General features: G+C 43.5%; 1 protein-coding gene across 15 annotated transcripts in view; it reads right to left on the reverse strand.

Moving 5' to 3' along the window:
- Positions 4788-23407, reverse strand: part of ST7 (suppression of tumorigenicity 7) — a 257080-nt gene continuing 238460 nt past the window's right edge. For 8 of the 15 annotated variants that reach the window (XM_021078413.1, XM_021078410.1, XM_021078407.1 and 5 more), the window contains 3 exons: positions 15737-15829; positions 12729-12868; positions 5200-11923 (listed from right to left, as the gene is read on the reverse strand). In XM_021078413.1, coding sequence (XP_020934072.1) covers positions 11804-11923; positions 12729-12868; positions 15737-15829 — 353 coding nt within the window. In that variant the 3' untranslated portion in view covers positions 5200-11803. 15 annotated transcript variants of the gene reach the window in all.

A 23407-nucleotide genomic window follows, 5' to 3' on the forward strand; every position in this document is an offset into this window, starting at 1 on the left:
CTGTGGTCCAGCCAGTGAGACAGGCAAGTAAGCGCACAGATAGAGCAGTGGAGCTCAAGGGACATTGCGGAGAGCGTGATGCTGCTTAAAGGAGACAACAAAGGAGTAATTTGTACCGGATGTGACGGAGGTTATCTCTGACTTGAGGGGCAAACTATCTTTGAGACATCATTCTGTATTTTCTCCCTGCATTCTCCCTCCTGGCATTTCAATCAGGAGTACGGATTTTGCAGTTCTTGGCCCCAGAAGACTGTCAGGGAAGCAGCTGAAGGTGCCCTGCCTTTGGAAGGATGGGCTCGCTCCCAAGGCAGAGACTGTTCCCGGTGACTCGAGGGAGAGTGGACAAGCTGAGAGGCACTAGAGGGTGGACAGTGGGCCTGCGAGGAGCACCCAGACCTCAGAAAGGAGGCAGTGAGGCTCGTTTGGGGAGCTGGAGGCGGGGAGGGGCCTCAGGTCCTGCGGCCCACATGTGCACGGAAGCAGGGAGCATCAGACCTCAGGGACACTGCAGGCTCAGATACCAGCATGTCAGAGGCACAGGACACAGGGCTTCAGAATGCATATTTTGCAGTATAGGGGCTCAGAGGGGGAGGTAGGTGGTTAAAATGTTTTTTAAAATATTACTTACATATCCTCTAAAATTGTAACCTATTGCCCATTCCCTGCACACACACACACACCCACTTGAAGTTTGCTTGCCTTTTGCTGATGGTCAATTACAGTTTTCAATTCCAGAGTTTTTCTTCCTAAGATTGGCCACAAACATACCTGCTTTGAGGCTGGGGATCCAAGTGACTGTGACAGGGACTTGAGCTGGACAGGACCGGAGACAAGGTGGAGAAAGAGAAGAGAACCTGCTTCCTTTCTGCCCTTGGCTCCTGCTGGAGAATCATAGCTCTTGCCCTGCAGGAGATACAGATGCCCCCTGCAGCTCTCCAGAGCATTCCTGATAGAGGCCCATCCCCCTCTGCTTGGACATTCCCATTTCAGACAATGCCTGTCAGTTTGGCTTCAGCCGTTCTTGACCCTCAAAAGCCAGAACTTCAGGATTAGTTCCTTCAAGCCCATGTCTGATGCTCACCGCCTCCTTTTACATTTCTATTCCTCATGTGGCCCAAGCCATCACTAAGCAGGACAGAAGCCAAATATGCGATGTGCAAGTCTAAGAGGCACCCATATCCTCAAGTTCAGCACTTGGCAGGGGGTCCCATGTCCTTAGCTCCCTGGTGGCTCAGCACACAGGTCTGTTTCTGCTGGTGAAGGGCAAGGCCATGGGGCCGGAGGAACAAGAGCCATAGGAACAGTGGAAGGGACATAAGCACAGTTTAAACATAATCTCGCCCCTGAAGGTTCACCTTGAAGAAAGACGTAATTTTTTTTTTTTTTTTTTAAAGAATGATGGAAATAGAGATAGTAAGTTTACCTAGAAGTAGTTTGTGAGTGTGAGGTGCCAGGGTTTACTGTACTCAGGGGCTGGTAGTTGAACATCTTTGATGTTTTCATGAGATATTTCAGTATTATCTTAAAATAAATCCCTTAAAGGCAGTAATAGAGAACCAGTTATTAGGAAATGCCCCCAAAGTAATCACTCCTGGATAAAAAGAAACCAAAACATAAATTTCTAGAGAAGAGTGGAGAACCCTTCGTAGAATAATCTATGGCACAAGAAGCTACACTTAGAGGAAAATATATAGCCTTAAATACCTCCTTCTTAAAATAAAATCAAAATGAACTAAGTACTCATTTAAGGAAATCGGGAAAATCACAATTCTTATAAATAAGAGAAACCAGTAAAAAATAATAAAATACAAAGCAAAAAGTATGGTCGAATGCACCAGCAAATCTAAAACTTTAAGATAAACTTGTGAGGCTTATTAACGAGGGGAAAAAAGAAAGATAGCAAAAAAAAAAAATATGTAAAATTAGAAGTGAGAAAAGATAAATTACCACAAATACAGAAGAGATTAAAGCTATAAATGTGATATATCCATATAGGTTTGTGGTAGCACATTTTAATGCCTAGAGAAAGCAGTCATTTCCTAGGAAAACATGCAATCAACTAAACCTAAGAAGCAGAATATTTGCACAGACCAATCTCTATTGCAGGGAGTAAAAAGGTGACCAAAGATCTACCATTAACAGAGCATTCAATCAGATGTTTCATGTCTAAGTTTTATCTAATCCTTGAAGAACAGGTGATGTGTTTAATTATTCCGAGCCATATAAAAATATGGAAGTCTCTCCAATTCTTCTATAGACAGAATGACTTTTATACTTACATGCTGATAAAAGTTTTAAAAAAAAAGCCTTCCCACTTGGTCATACTGTACTGTTTCCAGTATATATTGCTAGATTCAATCTATATTTAGCAATGTATAATTGCTAATATTTAATTTAGAATGTTTGCATTCGTATTCCAACAAACACAGATAAATTTAGGCTACGGGACACTTACTGTCCTGCTTGGAGTGTCTTTATAGCGGAAAGCCTATCAGAACAGATTTTGATGTCCTCTCATGCAGAAATAAAAGCAGAAGGCAGAAATGAAACTGGGATCCCAGTTGCCATCTTATTAAGAAGTCAGGAACTGTGGACCTTAAGCAAGAAATGTAAGAACTACGTAAAATTGATCATCTTAAAAATTGATATGTTATGTTGGTTGCTCTGGTTCTGTCTCTTCACAGATTTGCATAAAACCCTTAAAAAGGCCTGAAATGCTTGTCCTCAGGGGCCACAATGCAAGGCGGGAGCTGGGAAATCAACAACCTTCCTTGGCACCTAGGCCCAGGGAGGTCAGAACGGCAAGAGTGAGTCATGGTTGCTCTCAGAGTTGAGCAGAGTAGCCAAAGACAGCGGAGGAAGAAAGGGAGCATTGGGGTTTGAGGCTCTGCCTGAAGAGTGACTCTGGGAAGTCTTCACACAGGTTTAGAGATGACAGCTTCCTCCACACATGATTAGCCCCTCTACTGGCCACAGACTCGCTCCCTCCCCCAGCCTGTTATCTGCCTCTCTTTTTATTCTGTCACCCTCTTTTCTCCACTTTAAACTCTCCCATTCACTCCCTTTACCCCTCAACGTCCACCTTCAGTCTCCCCTGTCCATAGCACAGCTCTAAAGTCCTATTATTATTTTTTTTCTTTTTAGGGCCGCACCTGTGGCATATGGAAGTTCCAAGGCTAGGAGTCAAATCAGAGCCATAGCCGCTGGCCTACACCACAGCCACAGCAAGGCTAGATCCAAGCCACATCTGTGACCTACCCTGCAGCTTGTGACAATGCTGGATCCTTAACCCACTGAGTGAGATGAGGGATCAAACCCACATCCTCATGGATACTAGTTGGGTTCTTAACCTGCTGAGCCACAACGGGAACTCCTAAAGTCTGAATTATTAAACTTACAAGGTGCTTTTAAATCCTTGTGTGATATTTCTCGGCTGCACTTCCTGCAACTGGGGTTTCTAACAACTCATGCTGGGCCATTTCAACTTGCCGTTGCCTAGGGCTCTCACAAAATAGTCCTAACTTGGACAGGTCAAAAATCTCTTTGGCCTCTGGTTTCCCCATCTGCTGACTCAATTGTATCAGATAAGTATTACTTTCTCTTCCAGCTCCAAATTACAACTCTAAGGCTTCCTTGGTCCTTCTCTGCTGGAACCAATCTATTCTGAACACAAATAAAAGTTTATTTGTACCTATCATGTACTGCATTGATTTATTCAACAGATCATTTGAGCATCCACTCCAGGTTAAGAGTTGTGTTGGGGGAAGAAGGGGAAAGAGGCAAACAAAGAGGACACAGACCCTGCCTCCAAGAGCGGGACCACTGATGAAAACACAGCAGTTCAACCTCTTCCGAGATAGTTTCCTAAGAGCAGGAGCCAGCTACATACCTGCCTCAGAGCTTTGCACAAAGGAGAAAGAAAAGCTTGCCAAAAGCATGAAAAGCCCTGTGCACCTAAGCATTATCTGCCTGTTTGGCTCTGCTTCTGGATGAAGACCTGGAGCTGGCAGGAAGTCCAGCTCTGAAGGGGGTGTGGTGTGGTGCTCCCCGCAAGCTGCCTATTTGAATGTTCAGGGGAAAGAGTCGGGATTCTAAACAAAGGGAAACTATGTAAAGGACAGTCCTTTTTTTTTAAAGCACTAGATTGAGATTTTGAATAGAGGTACTTTTCACTTCAGATAGAGGATTCAAGGTTATTTATTTTTCTCTTTTGCTTAAGTAAAGCCAGATGCTCAGCAGGTGTGACTCATGGAGAAGGCTTTCAAAGATGGTGAAGACAAATGACCATTTTGGGTCAGATCAGTAAAACACTCAAAGAACGCTCACATTTAAGCATCAAGAATGCAAACACGATAAAAAAAAATTGCCCTTACGAAAAAACATTTTAAAAATGGCAATGCTAAAAAGCGGTCAGGTTCTACAATAGACTGTTGGGTCTGTAGCTGCTCATCAGAAGTTTTTTTCTCACAACAAATTTTCAGAAAGCAGAACCAAAATGATTCCTAGAACCACAGTGCTGGGTTCTAGGCAGCGAGCAGAGAGAGTCTCAAGCTGTGACTGCATTTAAGTTCCATTTCCTTCAAGCTTCCTGTCATTCATTTTTTAACTTTCTTTTGTGCACTTGGCTTATGAGAACATACAGTTTGGGGCTAAAAGAGATGGTACTTTTTAGCCAAAGAGAGTCTATTTTCTAAGCCACGCGCCCGCTGAAATGAGTTCCATCAGCACAGAACACCAGCATGTTGCATTCAGCAGATCTGGGGCCTTATAAATAAGTAAATTAAATGTAACCTGTAGTAGTTTTATTTGGATACCAACACTTTTGGGGTTGGAAGACACAACTGGTTGCTGCAATACACAAAAGTTTATTTTTGACTTTTTTCTTTTCTGAAGGCAAAATATAATAGAACTGAACGTCAATGAATTTTGTACAACAAAAACAGCTTTTAATATGGAACGGACAGTCCATGAAGGTTTTAAAATCTCGGAATGGCTTCCCTTTTTCAAAGTCATGCTTTCTTGCAGTCCACGAGGAGTTGGCACGAAGAGACGGTGGCGGCCTGCTGGGTGAGGCGAGAGGAAGGACGGTGGGCTTCTCTAGATCCTCGTCAGCTGGTGCCACAGACTGGATGGGAGGATGCTTTCCACTTTCTCCATGACGAAGTTTAAGGGGGCAAACAAAGTGCTGAGGAACTGCGAACAAACCAGAAAAGCACAGAAGTCAGGAGAGATCTTGCTCGAGACTCTAAAACGGACCTCTCCAACCCATGCTGCCTCGTCCGTCTCTGCATGACCAAAAGTCTCCACAGGCCACGATTTCATATTGGTGTTTATAGGAAACATCAGCTGATGAACAAACCTACATTCCAGCTCCTGCCCCCCAGCTCTGCTGGAAAAGAGGGGAGAAGTATTGCTGACTCTCCTCTGACAGCTGCCCACAGTTCTGAGGCCTCCCAACTCGTCTTCAGGATCTGAGAGCTGCCCATGAAGATGACCAGTGCCATCCACAGGAACTGACGGATGGGTGGCGTGGCAAGTGAGCAGAAGAGTTAGAAAAGGGTGGCAACTTTTTCACCTGCTTGCCTGGTTAGGTACAGAAGTGGAAAAGGCAACAGTAAAAAAACTCAAGTTTGTTGTAATAGGCCATGAATTGCTTTGGGATCCCATTGTCTCCCAAACACCTGTGTGGCCCAGGCTCCTTTCCCAACTACCCGCTTAGCCGTGAGCATCAGGGGAGGCTGGGGGAGGGCAGCAAGCTGGCCAGTCCATGGATGACTCGTCCTTGTGAAAGAGGTGCTGCTCAGAGGAGAACTTCGGGATCTCTTGTATTTGGTTACTAAACTCCTTTCTGCTTTTCATGGAAGCAATAGTGCTAATGAACTGTGCCTTTTAAGAAAGCCAGGTACGTCACATGAGGCTCACTCAACAGAATCTCAAATTCGTTCTGATCGTGTTCTCATGAGGAACTGACCTCCTTCTACAAGCCATTGGGCATCTGGCAGAAGAGACACCCTCACGCCACCAGGTACAAGAGGGTGTTTTGGATGAGCTCCGTGGTCCCTGTTCAAAACCAGTGTGTCGTCTTGCTAAGGTTCAATACCTGATTCTTGTGCTGGGAAGTCTCAAGCCCTCGTCCAGGGCACAGCACAGTCTATGCTACCAAGAACTTCCCACTGAAGTATAGCGTCGGATGAAAGTGCATATGCAGATGGGGAATGTGGTCCTGAGGCCAGACAAATGAGTAGACATGCATTTAATGAAGTTAAAACAGGCTCCTCTGCTGGTCATGGTTCTACAGATTGTGGGTCTCCAAGGACGGGTGTGGTAGACAAGTTTCCCAAATACATTTGACCTCAGAATCTTTCCTTCTTCTTTTCGTCTTTTTTTAAAGAACCAGTGGAATGCCAGCTGGGAAGGCATATAATGCATTATGGCAGGACCATCAAGTGTGAACTTTGTGTAAAGAAAACTCAAGAGAGTATAACATTTGGAATCTTTCCCTATGTTGCATTTTTTACATCAATTGAATATATTTACTCAGCAAGGCAGTTAACTACTGGGTGAGATAAAAAAGTGTCTAGAATGAAATTCACACTGTCAGGAAGCTCAGAGCTGAGGGGGTGGGGAAGGGAGTCGCGCGGCCCTGAACGCAGCAAAGTAATAACAACAGAGAGACCATGACAGAGCAGAAGATAGAAGCATGAACAGAGCAGCAGTGAGGTTCAGAAAATGGAGAGAAGCCATTCTGTGGAAAAGAAGAGGAGAAACTGAAAACGAGGCAACTGCAATCGACCCCAGGGGAGGGCTGGGATATGAAAAGGCAGAGATGGGGTGAGGATGGTAGGAAAGCAACATGAGCCGGTGGGCCCTCCAGGCTCAATGAAAAGCTGGAACAGAAGTGGGAAAGTAGCTGGTATGACCAGAATTTAGTAAACAGTTCAGCTTAGCTGGAGAGAGAGAGGCAGAGTTCAAAAGTGACTAGAAGGCCTTGACGCCAGGCTGGACTTGCAGTAAAAAAAAATGAGGTCGTGTTAGTACTTGAGTGAAAGTAGGGTGGCTCTTTCCTCAAGTGGGTGTTAGAGACAGGGCAAGTTCTAGCAACCTTCTGAAATTATCCTTTGTTGGTTACATGGTACCACATAGGATGCTCACCCTACAGAATAGACTGCCTGCCTTTTCAGTTAGAGCTAAACGCAGAGGAAGGACCTGTGGGAGATTCTAGGCACAGGAATGAGTGATGCTGCCTAAGATGCTTCTGAAAGAGTTTGTGAAATCCTAGTTCTGAGAGGATGATACAAAACAAGTCAACTGATTGCAGAGACAGACCCAATGACACTGCAGAATTAAAAATATTTATACATAACATTTGCTCATTTGTTTGTAATCAGAGACAGTCAAGGCTCCATGACATAGAGCACTGGGCTATAATACTCAGTTCCATAAAGAGGAGCTAGGTGCTAATGTGGTCTGGGTTAACCAGGGATCCTGCTAAGGGTTGGAAGATGGAGTCCAATGATGAAGGTGATTTTTCTGGTGAAGTTATTGTATCCTGAAGACCTGAACAAAACCAGATCTATAGCCACCAAAGTTGTCATTGTGGCAGACATTAGCCTGGGCCAGTGCAGTTACATGAAAGGCATCCCTCAAAGTCTGCGCTGGGGGATGTCATGCACTAAATGGCAGGGGCACCAGGAAGCCTCAGCTTGGGGAGCAGAGGTTATTACAAAGCTAGTTCAAAATCAAGGCCTGTGTGTTTGCTTTGTTTTGCGCACTGACCTGACTTGGATAAAAAGCATAGAAAGGAGGCCTCTGGACGTTAACGGGTGAGCCCCGCCTAGTTTGAGGCCCATAAATGCCCTTCTCCCCGTACTGTGCAGCGAGATGCAGTGGGCTCTGCCTCCCTGCATCTTCAGTCAGGTTCCACAAGAGAATTAAGTCCTAATGCCTCCAAAGCATGGAATCATTTACTGCTCTCCCTCATATCTGGGATGTTCCATCTTGGAGGAACTGAGGAAAGAATCCCTTGAATCTTTCTCTATAGACCGAATTCTCTGGAGATGTGCGCCCTTTTTACCAGACTACCTTCCTCCTTCGCAGCTCTCCCTGCATCCTCCTGCCATCCCTCACCCACAAGCAAGAAGCAGCAATGAGGCATCTGAAACCACTAAGCCCTTTTCATTTAGTAACCAGACAGGTCAGTGGCTTTCGTTAAGAGGTATTGGGAAGAAAGCTTGGCGGAACATGCCTTACTTACTTAGGATGCTCATTTATATTTCTTTACATGTTTGAAAATTGGTCAACACATTTTGACCAAAGACTCAACCAATGCACATAGAGAAACAGCAGTTTCACTTAGGGACTTGGGAAATTTTATTGCCTGTAAAGTCTGAATGAGCAACACCAGGCAACCCTGGAACAGCTCATCTATCTCAATGTCCAAAACTTCTGTCCCGAGGGCAGAGATACACAGTCCAAAACGCACCATAATTCAATCAGTGTCCTGTGGTGAGAAAAAGCAACTGAACTAATAAAAAAGAGAGAGTGACACTTCAATCGCCTGATCCTCCTTTTCCTGAGACACCATTATTTAGAAGAAGGTCATGGCTCCCAACATGATTCGTTAACATTTGAAACGCCTCTGCTTATCTGAATAAGTTCCAGGTGCCCTATTGCAATCAGACAATTGACATTTCACTGTAATCAATATCAGACTTCAAAGAGGTTAGGGCCTATAAGTGAAGATGAGAGTCAGAAGTCAGGGGGCTGGGTCTCAGGGAAAGAGAGCGACCAGGGGAGTACAGACAGGGCCCTTCAAACAGAAGGGGTCAGAATGCTGACCTTCCCACATTCTCCTCAGGGCTGGCTTTGGAACCATCGCTTATTTATATGAGCAACCTTATCTTGGTAACCAAACATTCTAGGAAGAGTTAGTCCTAAGTCATTGAGGTAGATTAGATTAGGCGGGGAGAGCCAGTTGAAGCCTCTTATTTTACTATTTTCCAGTGGCTCACACTTGGCTGTGGGCTTCCTTACTGGCTGTGTATCAACATGTAAACACACTGAAGAGTTCCCAAGCTGCACACAGCCTGGGGGATGGCAGTGCAATCTCTCTCCATCTACTGAGAGTCATTATCCCAGGGACATTATCTCAGGCGAGGGCTGAGAAAATCATTTTCACAAGCTGCAAATGGTTGCAGGCAGCCTATAGGGCGGCTGTGATAACCTGCGGAGGGAGCTTCAGGAGGGGCCTGATGAAGTGACAAGAGTGAAAATGTGGAGAAGACTCTGGGGGCGGGGTGGGGGAAGGGGGCTTGTCTCCTTCAGGCCATCCATCTTCCTTCCCCACAAAATCTCTCCAGACATTTTGGAAACTGCTAAACCTTAATGAAGGGCAAGACAAATGCGATCCTCCAGACAGGGTTTAAAAGCATATTTATCTAAACTACACTTGAGAACTATGAGTAGCTGACCAAACTACCACACCTTGGCAGAATATAAAATATGAGGACATACAGGCAAATTTACATTTTATTTAATCATTTGGTCCTTAACTCAAAGCCAAAGCTTTGGAAGCGTTCAATGAGGAAAGTGGCCCTTGGTCCACCGTCCATAATGAACACATCTTCTTGCCATGTTCTGGAGGCTACACAAACTTAGGTGGAGAACACCCAGTCATATTCTAGGAACTACCCTCTGTCCCTCCATCCTCTCCCTACTTAACGCAGTTGCAGGCAGTCACTTCCTTCAACACAGTGGCTCTCATCCTGGCTGGACACCCAAGTCACCCAGGGGGAATATGAAAACTCCATGCCCAGGCTGCACCCCAGACCAATGAAGTGAGAGTCCCCTGCGTTGGGAGGGGCAGGCGTCAGCAATTTTTAAGCTTCCTAGATGACTTCAAGGTACAGCCAGGGTGAAACCACTGGTTCCTAGAAACCTGTCCCCTCAATGGCTCTGACGCGCCACCACACAGCACACACCTACAAATGGCTGCTCAAAGACTGGCTTTCTTGAGATCAGTGTTGAAAGGAAATGAGGTCCTCAACAACCATCTTGAGAATGGGGGGGGAGTTGTGGGGATAGGTCCTTGTTACAGCACAGATTCCTGGGGGCTAACACTCAAGACTCTGATCTTGCAGTGATGGGGCCAGGTGAAGTCTGTGCACACTAGAAGCTGAGAATTACTGTCCTGATCCCAAATTCCCACGAAGAGCTGTTTGTTAGCTCAGTGAAGAATGCTGGGCTAATGGCACTATCTAATGCTGCAAGTAAATTTTTATTTTAAATTTTACTCTATTACTCTCTAATCTACTTATAGTTTCGGCAGCTACTTTTACTCAGAGGTTGGCTTGAGAATAGAAGTAAATAATGAATAGCATAGGCCCATAAGCTAGGGAAGATCCATGGAGGCAGCTTAGGTGCACTGGGTTCAGAAATCATATCATGTTCAGAAGATTTAAGGAAATTTATATTCTGCCTAGAGAAAAGAGAAGGTAGTAAGTTAGAGATGAGAGGTGGCCATGAATGTATTAGCTGCCTCAAGAATTTGCAAGAGGAAGCAGAGTTGTTCATAGTTTTGAAGAGTAGAATAGGAACCTAAGTGGAAATTAAAGGAAGATAGATTTTATTAGTATAAAGAAGCGTTCTGAGTGATCCAATAATGAAATGGGCTTCTATATTGAATAGGTAAGGCCCATTACTAAAAGTATTTAGGATGAGTCTAGACAACCTCCATCAAATTATTGCTGAAGGCAATTTGTTTAAGGTCCCTTTCAAGTCTAAATATCTATGATTATAATTGTAAAAGAAGGGTAGAAATGCTAAGCTGTATCTGATTTTTACATTGATTCTTTCTGCAGAAACCACTACCATTTATTTATTTGATAATCGTTTATTGAAAACCTACTATGTGCAAGACACTGTGCAAAGCTTTGGGGATACAGAGATGAGGAAGATACACTCCTGCTCACAAGGAGCTCACATTCTAAAAGGGAATCAGACAAGTTTTTAACAATTATAATATAGTACAATCAATGTGATAATATAGGTATGCATGGAATACTGTGGATCAGAGAGGAGAGACATCTAACTCAGCTCAGGAGAAACTCAGAAAGGAAGTGCGTGTAAAAGAGTGAAGAGACATTAGTAGCCTGGACAAGTGCTGATGGTAACAGGGAAGGGCACTCCATGCAGAGCAAACAGCATGTGCAAAGGCACCGAGGTATACAAGAGCCTGGTGCAGCTGGGAACCGTGAGTAACTCACTGGGGCCCAAGAGCAGTGTCTGTGCAAGAGATGGGAGAGAGATGAGGCTGAAGAGGCAAGCAAGGGCCAGAGCGTCAAGGACCTCATATCCCACACAGGGACTTTAACCGGAAGTAGGTGGGAAACTACTGGAGAAATTCAAGCAGAGAAGTGACATGCTCAGACCTGCAATTTAGAAAGATCATTCTTGTGTCAGTTTTAATACAATACTGGCAGAGGATAAGACTGGAAGAAAGGAGACCAGTTGAGACTCTTTGCAGGTGTCCAGGCAAGAAATCACAAAGATCTAAACTAAAAGAGAGAGCCATGGGGGAAGAAGTGGTGAATTACATGTACTGAATGCCTTGTGGCTCAGAAGGTTAGATCCACAGACTGTGGAAGCCGAGGCAGATGGGATGTAAGGAGTGAGAGAGCGAAGAGTCTGGGAGGGCTGCAGAGTTTCTGGCTTGAGTAACTGTGTGGATGTCAGTGCCACTGGTGGAGATCAGGAATACAGTAGGAGGAGCAGTTTTGGTGTGTGTGGGGGGAGCATGATGAGTTCAGTTTTGGAAATGTTGAGATTGAGGTGCCGGTGGAATTTCCAGTTCATCTTCAACACGCATGAAAATACTCTTGCAATTCCAGTCCCTGAACTCTGCCGAGCAGAAAATGTCAATCATCTGGAAAGGGATTAAATCAACCCAGCCAAGTTAGAAATCATCCTTTCTAACTCCACTCGCCTTGAAATGAGAATGGAGTTCCGGCGAAACAACTGATTCTCTTTTCCTTATTCCTTCTGTTTGAAACTCCTTTGTAGCAAAATTGGTCAACGTATCCTCACTGCATGTGCAGGTTGAAATGGTCAGTTTTCAACAAGGAAACTATGATTCTTAGATGTCTATGCAGATGGCTTTTCTTATTCAAGTTCCTCTCCATAACCCTCTTTAAAGACTCTTAATGGATTTCCATATTTCTAAATGTCATATCTGTATACTTCTTAGTACTATACACCCTTTATGCTCTCTCAGTTCATTCCCCAAACAAGCCATTTAACTTACAGACATCAAAACTTTAAAAATTTAAATCATCTTTGAAAATGTAAATTCCATCCTTCTTGAAGGAAAGACCCACAATATCTAAAGATTAGAAATAATGTCATTCAATTTATACAAAACTGAATGATCTCTCATTTGCTAGGATTCCCTTATTTATTTAATCCTTTTAGACCTCATGCATTTTGGGAGAATGGCTGAGACCTTTTTGTGTGTGAAATGAGGCAAGGAGGCACACGTTAACAAACAAGCTACACTTTTCCCATTTTGACTCTCAACCCTTGTTTCCACTGATGCCGATAAGAACTAAACAGTGAACAAAGGATCAATACAGGCATATCCCTTGTACACAGCACTCCCCCACTTCTCTTATGCTGCTTCTCTTGATTTTCCCTGCCCCTTCCCTCAGGTCTCCCTCTCGGCAAATACTCACAGCCTTTGCAAAGACTCCCATAAGTTCTGGGAACTGATGCGTCAGGAGGGCCAGCATGGCTGTGAAGGAACACAATCCGGCAGTAAAGAGAATAAAGAAGGGAAGCTCCTTTTTTGGGTAAACTGAGACTTCATGGAAAGCTGTGGAGAAGATCAAAAGGGAAGTATTAGAGCTGGAGTCAAATGCATTATCAGGGACTTTCTATAGGTAGGACTGCCTCTTCCGAGCTTTGGCTGACACCAGTTGGAAATGAAGAGGGTAGGGCACTCAAACAGGAAGACCCAACATCTCAGCCAGCCTTTGGCGGCCTATGCGCTTCTCCCAAGTCCATGTTCAACCTTTAGCACTCTGTCTAGGGCATGTCACACGTTCATGGGCAGCGACAGTCACACTATCTATGCCTAATGTATATGTACATATGTATGTATATCCCTATATATAATATTTATAGTCTTCCTTTATGAAAAGCAAATAGGAGTTTCCTTGTGATGCAGTAATTTAAGGATCTTCCATTGCCACTGCAGGGGCTCTGGTCTCTGCTGTGGCATGGGTTCAATACCTGGCCCAGAACCTTCCACATGCTGCAGGTGTACTGCCAACCCAACCCCCCACCAAAAAAAAGCAAACAAAATAAAACAAAACTTTATTCAAATGATAAAGCACATGTTAATTGAACAAAACCTGGAAAATCCAAAGTCAAGTGTAATGAAATAAAAAATTCTCTCTAGATTTTCAAATCAATATGGTAGGGTAATATTAGTTAATCTTGCATTTTTTTCCTGGTACCTATGTCGGCAAAGGGTGCCACTCTGACAGAGAGACATTCAGCAAGGACCTCACAGGCTGGCCCCTTCAGTCTGAGAGGGTTGGGGATCAAGGCTGCAAAGGTCATCTGGCTCGACTGTGAGAGGCTCTTAAGGATGAAGAGACTCCATCCCTCCGTCCATCCATCCATCCCTCCATCCACAATGGGGGATTTTTAGAGTGATTTTTATAACTTTTAAATTTTGAGTGTTAGGTTTGGGGAAAACAAAAGCCAAGCATGGGCTTCCTTGGCTTCTCCTCCCTGCGTGGCTGCCTGTAACCTGGGTCGGTAGACATGCTGGCCTAGGGTGGCAGAGACTGGCCTGCACAGAGAGAGAAGCACTGAATGCTGGCCCAGTGGAGGGGAGCTGTGTGGCTGTGCATGAGCACTACTGCCACTTAAACCAAAACGACCCAGGGGCTCCATCTCCCTCAGGAAATCCAAGGTCTCAAGGCCTCTCCTTGACCTTTCAGCTCCAGTTACTTATAGCCCTAAGCGTAATCCACTCTGCTGAAACTGAGGGTGCAGAGGGCCAGGGAGGGACAAAGCACAAACGAGCATGTGCAGCTGAGTCCAGGGCGTCAACCTGCTAGGCTTCTGAACAGGTGGACATGTGCTCAGGGCCCATGGACAGGACACCGTTCATGACAGAATGCAGGTAGCACATAGAACCACCTACCCTCTCCCCACCCTCACTCTCAGCATCCAGTGATTTTGAGGGGAGATCAGACTTGAACCACTGCATTCAATTTAATAAATGTGAGCCATAATTTTCTGTTCCAGGCCTGCAAGAGTATTCCTATACAGTCTCTTTTAAGAACCCCAATCTTGTTCTAACAGTGAATCTATCCCCATGGAAACTTGACTGGACTCAAATCATTTTAAACAGTGTACTTTTCGGAAAGCTGCCTTTCATAACAGAAATTGGAAATGTTAACAGGGATCTCCCTGAAGGAGGATCAAAGGGTAAAGTGCTGGCCCATGGCAGGGATTTCTGAAGTCACATCGAATGCAGAGTGAAGCCCGCTTTTTCACAATAAACCCGGGTGGTGAGGAACAACACATGGCTGAGATCTCCTGGCTCCCGAGGTAACACGTCTCCCAGCAGGTCCGGCCAACAAAGACACAAGAGAGCTGCCTCCCGCTACTTCAGCCTAAGATGGCAACTCCTTATGCACCCCAACCCAACCCACCACAGTGGAGATTGATGGCCAGCTCAAAAATGTGGGCATTAGGCAATTTACCAGCACCCAGGCCTCCAAAGTGATACTAGTCCGCCGGGCAAAGCACTTAAATATGTTACAGCTATGAGATAGGATATAACTGGCGCAAGGTGAGGGTGGCAGGAGAAAGCATAGGGAAGAGAGAGTAGCCAAAATTTGGAGCATCTTATCTAAGGAAGAAAAATATGTCCCAAGTCAGGGCCACATGAAGAGCCTGGATTTGATCCTTATACACAGTATAATTTGATAATAACTATTTAGCTGGGATTGTGGAAATAACGTTACATTACAGTGACCCAAATCATACTTTCCACACGTTGTACGGCCCTGGCACTGCTAGCCTGTAAGGCCCTCGAGGACGGGGTTTGCACTCCATGTGCTATACACAGCGCTGAGGCTGCACATGTGCTCTGCACACGTTACACCAGCTCCCCCAAGTGCCCTTGGGAGATGCTCATGGGAAACCCCACCAGCTCAGAGCGCCACCTCACACACCGCCCTGTCCCATGACTCCGCCTCTGGCAACCATGCCAGTGTTGTGGTGCCGCCCTCCCATCCATGACTCATCTGCACTCCCTCTGATGTCAGTGCTTCCCCTTCAGATTCCAGGCTGTGTGGACTACATCTGAGCAGCCAGACAGCCCAGGCAGAGCCCTGCGCCATGAATCAGCCCAGGAGGAGCACCTGCCCCAAACAAGGGGTCTCTGTGCTCAGATCAAACAGTACATGCTGCCTCTTCATCTAAGTTTCAGCCCTCAAGAGTCTTTCCCTTTGATGAATCTGGAGAGATACAGAGGAGCAGGAAGCCAAACCTATACACGTAACTCACTTTAATGCTCACGCTATCGAACAAGGACAGGGTTTTGCAGAAGAGCAATAAAAGACAAGGACCATCATAACCATGTGTCATTTCCATCTCTTCCCGTCCCTCGGGCACTCCACCCTCACTGGCCGCAGACAGAATACAGAGGGAGACTTACACGGGAGCAGCTCACGGTCTGCCGTCTCTGTACAGATGGGGTAAGGATAAAACAGATGCCCCTTTTCCAAGGGATATGGGATCATCCGAAAAGCTGAAAAGGAGCGATAATATGTTAGAGGTGTGATACTTGTCTCATACGTTACAACTTCAAAAAGGGACCTTTAAGCATCTTTATAATGGTGAACACACAAATAACTTCCAGAAAGGATGCAGGACTTGCCCAAACCCTGAATCATGCCAGATAAACTGTCAGAGATGCATTATGATGTATGACTCATACATTAGTCTCACACTATATATTCTGGACAGACCTCACAAAACTGGGTGGGGATGGGGGTGCAGAGGAGTAGGGAAAGCCATCAATTCCAATGCCGAGGGTTTCCTCATCTACAAAATATTATTAAAATGCCATAAGCATTAATTCAGTATAGTTCAACTGATGGTAATAACGCAAGCCTGGATTGAAATGCTTCCCTAAGAAGCAAATGTGGACTGACTTGCTGGAGCACGTTAGAGATGCACAAATATGAGAGGCACTCTACCATGTCTAGTTTAAAAAAGTGTCTAGGTGGATTAGAATTCCAACCAAGATGGATAAAAACAAAAACCTAAAAATGCATGACTTGGGAGGTATTTCTAAACTTTATGAAACTTTTAAATCTTCAGTATCATGTGTGGGGGGGTTAGAATCTGGAAAGATTGATTATCTGCATTTTGATGATGTCAGGCCACGTAAATTCTGCTTTTGTGGCATCAGATAACATTAGGTCTCACACTGAATTATGACTTTCCAATCAATCCATCTCTTCCCATTATCACGTGTGTTACTCTCCCTGTTACGATGTCATCAGCATGTTAGTCTCACTGTTCCTATGAACAGTACTCGAGGAGGAATTTCTCTTCAACAGATGTCCAGTAACTACAGCATGCCATAGATATAAAACATAGAACTACACCCTACACTGGGAATGTCAGCTCACAATCCTTGCCTTCATGTGTGTCAAAAAGGGGTGGTAGCAACAGAGCAATCTTTTCGGTCTTAAATGCTATATTTCAAGCTACATCCTCAGCTGTGTAATTACCTAAGCCTTCTCAAAATGCTGTCAATGTACATATTTATATTTTGCATACTTATTTCAAACAGAAATCAGAAACAAAGAATGTTCTCCCTCACAAGAAATGACAAGGTTCCATTGTAACCAGCATCAGTGCACATATGGTATTTATTCTGGTGTCTGAATATTATTTAAAAGTAAAAACATTATGTATGTGATTCCAGCATTTGGAATGCAGTCAATCTACACCACAGTGGTATCACTCTGAGGTTACAGCACATTGCCACGAAGAATATAAATCACTATAAACGTGGGATTAGAGCAGAGCCAGTTTGCTGGCAGTTGGCTGAGGTAAAACTGTTATCAATTTTCCTCTCGTAACAGAAACCTCTTAAACAGAGATTAAAACATTACAAACATCCCAGACTTTAACTCTTCTTAAAACGAAAGGCTCACTCTAGTTCAATCGGACCTTTTCTTTCATGCAAACAAGGAGTTTGCACTGTTGTAAGTGACAGAGGAGCTCTCTGCACAGGTTGCTAACACACAAAGCCTACTCAAAGGAACCAGCGACTCTTACAGTAGAACTAGGCTTGCAAGAGAGAGAAAAAATTACAAACCCCTAATCACTTAGTGCCTTTATAGGATACACTAAACTCTCTTCTGGGAAGCAGTGCATTTAAATGTAAACTGCAATATGGCAGGATGTGAATACCATTTCCCATAAATGATGGCTGCTAGGAAAGCATCCCAAAAATGTAGAAAAACCTATGAGCAAGGTTTTTTTTTTTTTTTTTTTTTTTTTTTTTAATCCAGAGCCTCCATGTACAACAGGGCTGCTGTAATTAAGAATCTGTTCAGGTTCATATGATATACATAAACCCTCAGTTTTCAAGTGGCTATAGATTTGAATGCTAAATTTTATTCAAAATTGAAGTCAGTTTGCACTTCAGGGAGCAATTTTTTAAATGAAATATAGGAGTGCAAGATCTTGAGAGTGTTCAACCATAGAAATCAAATGCCAAATCAGATGCCAAATGTTTTTCACACCAGTATCTGGCATGTGTACAGAATTTTGTGCATCAAGTTCATCTTTTTCTTCTAATCATTTCTGATCTTTTTGGAGAGGGTGAAAACATTGATCACCTATGATTTAAAAAAGAATACACACATGCACGCGCGCGCACGCACACACACACACACACACACACTTTCTGTATTGTCCTCTCCATCTAACCCCCGTGATTGTAAAGATGCTTATGTATTCTTAAAATTTCTCTCTTTCTCATGTCAGTTGTCATTTACATTGAGTTCATAAAATAATATTGAGACTTCTGGCTTCACTAAACAAAAGCAAACACAATTTTTGTTTGCAATTCTATCCTTTATCCACCCTGCTGTGCAGGGTCCAGCAAAGTGTGAGATAAGCAGTGGAGGTCTGGAAAGGGCGGCAAGAGGCACTGCATAAGCCTTGCCAGCTCTGCCCCACCACCTCCTGTCCCTTTCACTGCAAACATATGTAACTGCTGCACAAGAACCTCGTGGTTTTAACCAAATGTCCAGAACTTTGCAAGTGCAAGGAGTAACACACTGAATTGGCAGGGCAAGAAAGAATTGAAAAAAATGTCATTTGATCTCTTTTATGAATTTGATCTACTTCTAAAAACTTCCTAAAAAAATCTTCATCCAAAAAAAAAAATACATTTCAGGGGAATTAAAAGTATATGGATATTTAAAAAAAAAAAAACCCAAAAAGTTGGACCACTTAGAATTAATACATGGGACACAAGTGGTATTTCTGCACTTTCCTTTTGCACCCCCTCTCCTCCTTCTTCCAGAAGAGGCAAAATGAAACCGGGAACTACTTAATGAATACATTGGGCCCCGCACAACAGCGTGTGAAGCACTATAGTGCTGCCTCTGACCACTGTCCAGACAGGTTTTCTAGGCTCCAAGGCTATTAGCACTGTACTCATCAGAGACTCTGCCAAGACTGGAGAAAGACTCCACAGAACCAAAGAATGGGCAGAAGGATGAATCCATGAACAAATTAATTCCTGATTTTCCCAGTGATTTCTAACGACCTCTCATCCTATCCATAATATAGACAAGAACAGAAGGTGATGTTTGATACTTTGTCTATGTTGCCTTTTCAAAGAGGATCTCAGAGAACTTTATACAGGCTGCTTGTAATAGCAAGAACTGAGTTTGAATCCCAGCTCTACGTTGTCAAAGGGTGAGCCAAGCATGTGCTGTCTCTGAACTGATGATGCTGACCGCCTAGGGTAGGAACGGGATAATCCGACAGTCACAAAACAAGCATGAAAGTTCCCCTGCGATAGAGCACACCTAATGGGGGAGCGGTGAGGGTGACATCTAAGGATGGGTCGAACTTGACAGGCTAATAACTGTGTGTCATTAATCTGTGTCCCACGAAGATGAGAACACCATGGAACGCAGGAGGCTGTAAAGGGACTAAGTGTGACAACAGCAGTCAACATGTCTGTACGTGGTGCCTGACTGCTCAGTGAAAGGTAGATTCCTCTGCCCTTTCCCTTTCCACTCACCTAAAGCTCCTACTTTCTCTACCAGGTCATACTCTAGCTCGAAAGTAAAAATGCTGCTTGGTTGTGAACAATGACAAGTGCAAACATTAGAAGAAAAATTGTCATCGATATGCAAATTGTATGTTCTCACTTTTGACAGCAATGCAGGTAACTGGCCAGGCCATAAAGGCTCTCTTTTTTGTGAGGCTCTGGGCACAGCAATAAAGAAAATTCAAAAGTCAAAAGCCTGAGTTCTGATCCACATTTTTTCCCTATCTAGTTATATGGCCTTGGGAAAACTACATTCCTTTAGGTAGATTACAGGATGTTCTATTCCAGTTGTGAAGAAAAATTCTAGTTTCACAGCAGATTCACTAACTTGTTAGTGATCCTCAATATTCTAACACTCTGTTCCTGCTTCCATGATAGTACTGCTTGTATCCACACTATATACCGGTGTATATGTATACATGGGCACACATGCATGTGCGCACGCACGCACGCGCGCACACACACACAAACACATACGAATGTTTCCCTCAAAGAATTTCAGAGTCTCATGCATCTTGGCATCCCCCAGAGAACATCCCGCACAAATGAGGGACTCAATAAATATTAGTTGAATAAAGGAATAAATAGGGAGAAGACATAATTTTCTCTTTAAAAACCCCAGTGGATTCAAATTATGGTCAGTTACCCAAAACTGAATAACTGAAAGGAGCCAGCCGGTTCCTCGGGGGGGGGGGGGGGTAGGCGGCGAAGTGTCGTACAGTAACACTGCCTAGCTATAAGATAAGTTGGCCGTGGCCAACTTATTTTCCCCCAGTTTTAAAATTTACCCTTAGATCTATGGGGTGAGGGGTGGGAGAATCTCTTTAGCAGTCCCAAAGGTGCCAGGCTTTTGGAGGAAAGGTTGGGTTAGAGGAAATGCCCTAAGGACTACATCTTACAGCAAGGAGCATTTACCAACAGGTTCAAAGAGAATAAATTAGAATCAGAATCTCATCCTTTGCTTCAACAATGGACCATATTCTCCTCTCAAAGGAAATACTTTGCCTTAGTCCTCCTAAAAAACACCACCTTCAAATCTTATACATTATTTAGTGAATTCTTTGGAAAAAATCTCCAAAAAGAAAATAAAGAGTCTTACTTGATCAAGTGGAAAAAATGGAAACAAAGAAAAGTTAAGTGATTTACCCCATGGCATTCTACTCTTCTGATATACAGAACTTGAAAATTAACCTAAAGCTCACAGTTGTGGTCAGGAGACTATCTTGCTTTATGAAATAAAAGCAGCCAAACAGAGCCTTGAAAAGATTAAGGTAGGAGGGAGACAAGGCCACATCAGTATTTAATGCAGGTAAAATAGAAGATGTGCCACTTAAAACAGAGTCCCATAAGGTGCAATACCACTGTAAATAAGACACAGTTCAAACGAGATCCCTCATTCATTTATGTTTTCACATTCGACTCATACTTGCAGTCATGTGTGTGTGTGTGTGTGAAGATAACCAGAACCTACAGTGTTTAAAATAAGTATAATTCAGATAAGATGGCAGCTGTGTAATGAACTAAGAAGCATGTTTTTAAATCTTACGAATTAAAGCTTTTCCCCTTTCTTGATTATCTTGACTTTGAGGAACATAATTGTGTAATTTTAGGGGCTGAGACAGTGATGAATCAAACATTTTACAAACCTTTGAAATGCTGATGTATTTGTGGTTGAGGATTTAGTTGTTGTTGTTTCTTTAAAAAAAAACAAAAAACAAAAAAAAAACCCCGTATGTTTCAAACCCAAACAATCTCTGCCATGCATCAGCTGGACTTTGGGGTTTTATAAAAAATGTGAATTATTTCAGCCTGATTGGTGGGAAAATCAATTCCACAGGATGACTAATGCTCCAACATAATACACTCATTAAAAATCAAAGAAAAATATACCTCTATCCCTAACCCTAACCAACACTTTTGGCATAAATAAAGGAGTAGGGGAGTTTTTGTTGTTTTTATTTTATTTTATTATTTTAAAAGTCTTTTTAGGGCCGCATATCCTTGCGGCATATGGAGGTTCTCAGGCTAGATGTTGAATCAGAGCTACAGCTGCCAGCCTACACCACAGCCACAGCAATGTGGGATCCGACATGTGTCTGAGACCTACACCACGGCTCATGGCAACACCGGATCCATAACCCACTGAGCAAGGCCAGGGATCAAACCTGCATCCTAATGGATACCAGTCAGATTCATTTCCACTGAGCCGCGACAGGAACTCCATGTTGTTTTCTGTTTTTTAATTTCTGAAAGCTAAACTGACTTTTAAGATGGAACCTAGTGAAATTAGGTATTTTTACCTTCCTCCCTGAATTTTCTTTTTAATAAAAAGGGGAATCCCGAAGGGAGTTGGGGAATGGCCTTAACTTTTAGAATGAAAGAAAAAATGATTTCAGGAGAAAACCTAGACAGGAGGCTGGAGATGTCAAAAGGCGCCACCCAGTGGAGAACTGCAGGAAGTTCAGTCTCCTGCACACAGGCACAGATTGTCTGGAGGAGGCCCACTGACCTCAGACAGGGAGAGGGAGTTGCTCCAGCATTGTGGCTGCCCCCTGGACAACTGCCCGGAAGCCTAGGAACTTGGGTGGGGTGATGGCATTCAATATCATCAGTGCTTCACAGTTTTCAAAAAATGGGTAAGTTAATACCACTATAGGTAGCTAAGTCATAATGTTTTCCTTTTGCTTTTTAGGGCCGCGCCTGCAGCATATGGAAGTTCCCAGGCAAGGGGTCCAATCTGAGCTGCAGCCCCTGGCCTACACCACAGTCACAGTAACGTGGGATCCGAGTCGAGCTGTGTCTGCAACCTACATCGCAGCTCACTCAACACTAGATCCTTAACCTACTGATGGAGGCAAGAAATGGAACCTGCATCCTCATGGATACCAATCGGGTTTATAACAGCTGAGCCACAACAGGAACACCCTGAATCAGAATTCTAATCCAAGTCCTTTGATTTAAAATCCGGATCTCTGATGCCTCCATTTAACTTAGAATGGAGCAGATCTAGACGTCACGTCAAATAATTACATGCAATTGTCTGAGGTTGGCGTGATAATTCTTTCTTCTAAATTGCATGACAGATTTATAGCTTTGCTTTTTTAAAAAGATCAAAGCTGTTTGTAATGAATGATTATTTTTCTAAATATGTTTGTAGAAAATATATATGCCGTTGTAGAAATTTTGAGATGTACAAATGTGAAGGAAAAAAGAAATCACTTAAAACCTACTTAAAGATGTATTTATTTCCAGTCTCTTACCTTTGTTTATATACAGAATTTTTAGAAAACTAAAATTGGGCTCACTCTATATTTAAAATGTTTAAGTCCATATTTAACAAAAAATATAATTTTATATAGAATGATTAACTTTCAAAATACTAGAAAGGGCATAGTTACACCTCAGAATGTAACCAGTGGTATAAGCAAATGTTTCAGAGATGGCTGATTCTCTTATCCTGAGTCTATTCAGCAAAGACCTAACTAGACAGTAATACAGAGAAGAGCGGTGAAGAGGAGGTAAACCTGGCTCTACCAACAAGGACGTCCACCAGGACATTCATATGTTACTCATTTCGGTGAACCTGTTCCTCTCCTGAACAGCTGAGCTGGCCACCTCTGTCCTGCCTAACACAGAACTTTATCAAGAGCCCATGAAATCACGGAAATTCAAACCCTCTGTGAACTACACTGTTATACAAACACTCTTCAAGGTTCTTGGGATCCTCCAAGGCAGTCAGCATCTGGAGCGCACACTCATGGTTCTCTTTTCTAAAACTGAATGGCATGGCTCTCTTTCTGAAAACTGAACAGCAGTGTAACTTCCTGGGTTAAATCTTAATTACTGTAAGGATCAAATGCAGAATTTCCCTTTCCTATAGGTCTCTGACTGCCTTGCCATGCTTTTTATGTCTAAAAACGCACTCCTTTTTATTCTAATAAAATGTTCCGCCCACCAAATTTCAAGTGATTACACTCCCCCAACAGCACTACCCTGCTTGATGTGGAGGCCACCACG

Source organism: Sus scrofa, chromosome 18 (assembly GCF_000003025.6).
Source record: "Sus scrofa isolate TJ Tabasco breed Duroc chromosome 18, Sscrofa11.1, whole genome shotgun sequence".
Taxonomy (NCBI): Eukaryota; Metazoa; Chordata; class Mammalia; order Artiodactyla; family Suidae; genus Sus; species Sus scrofa.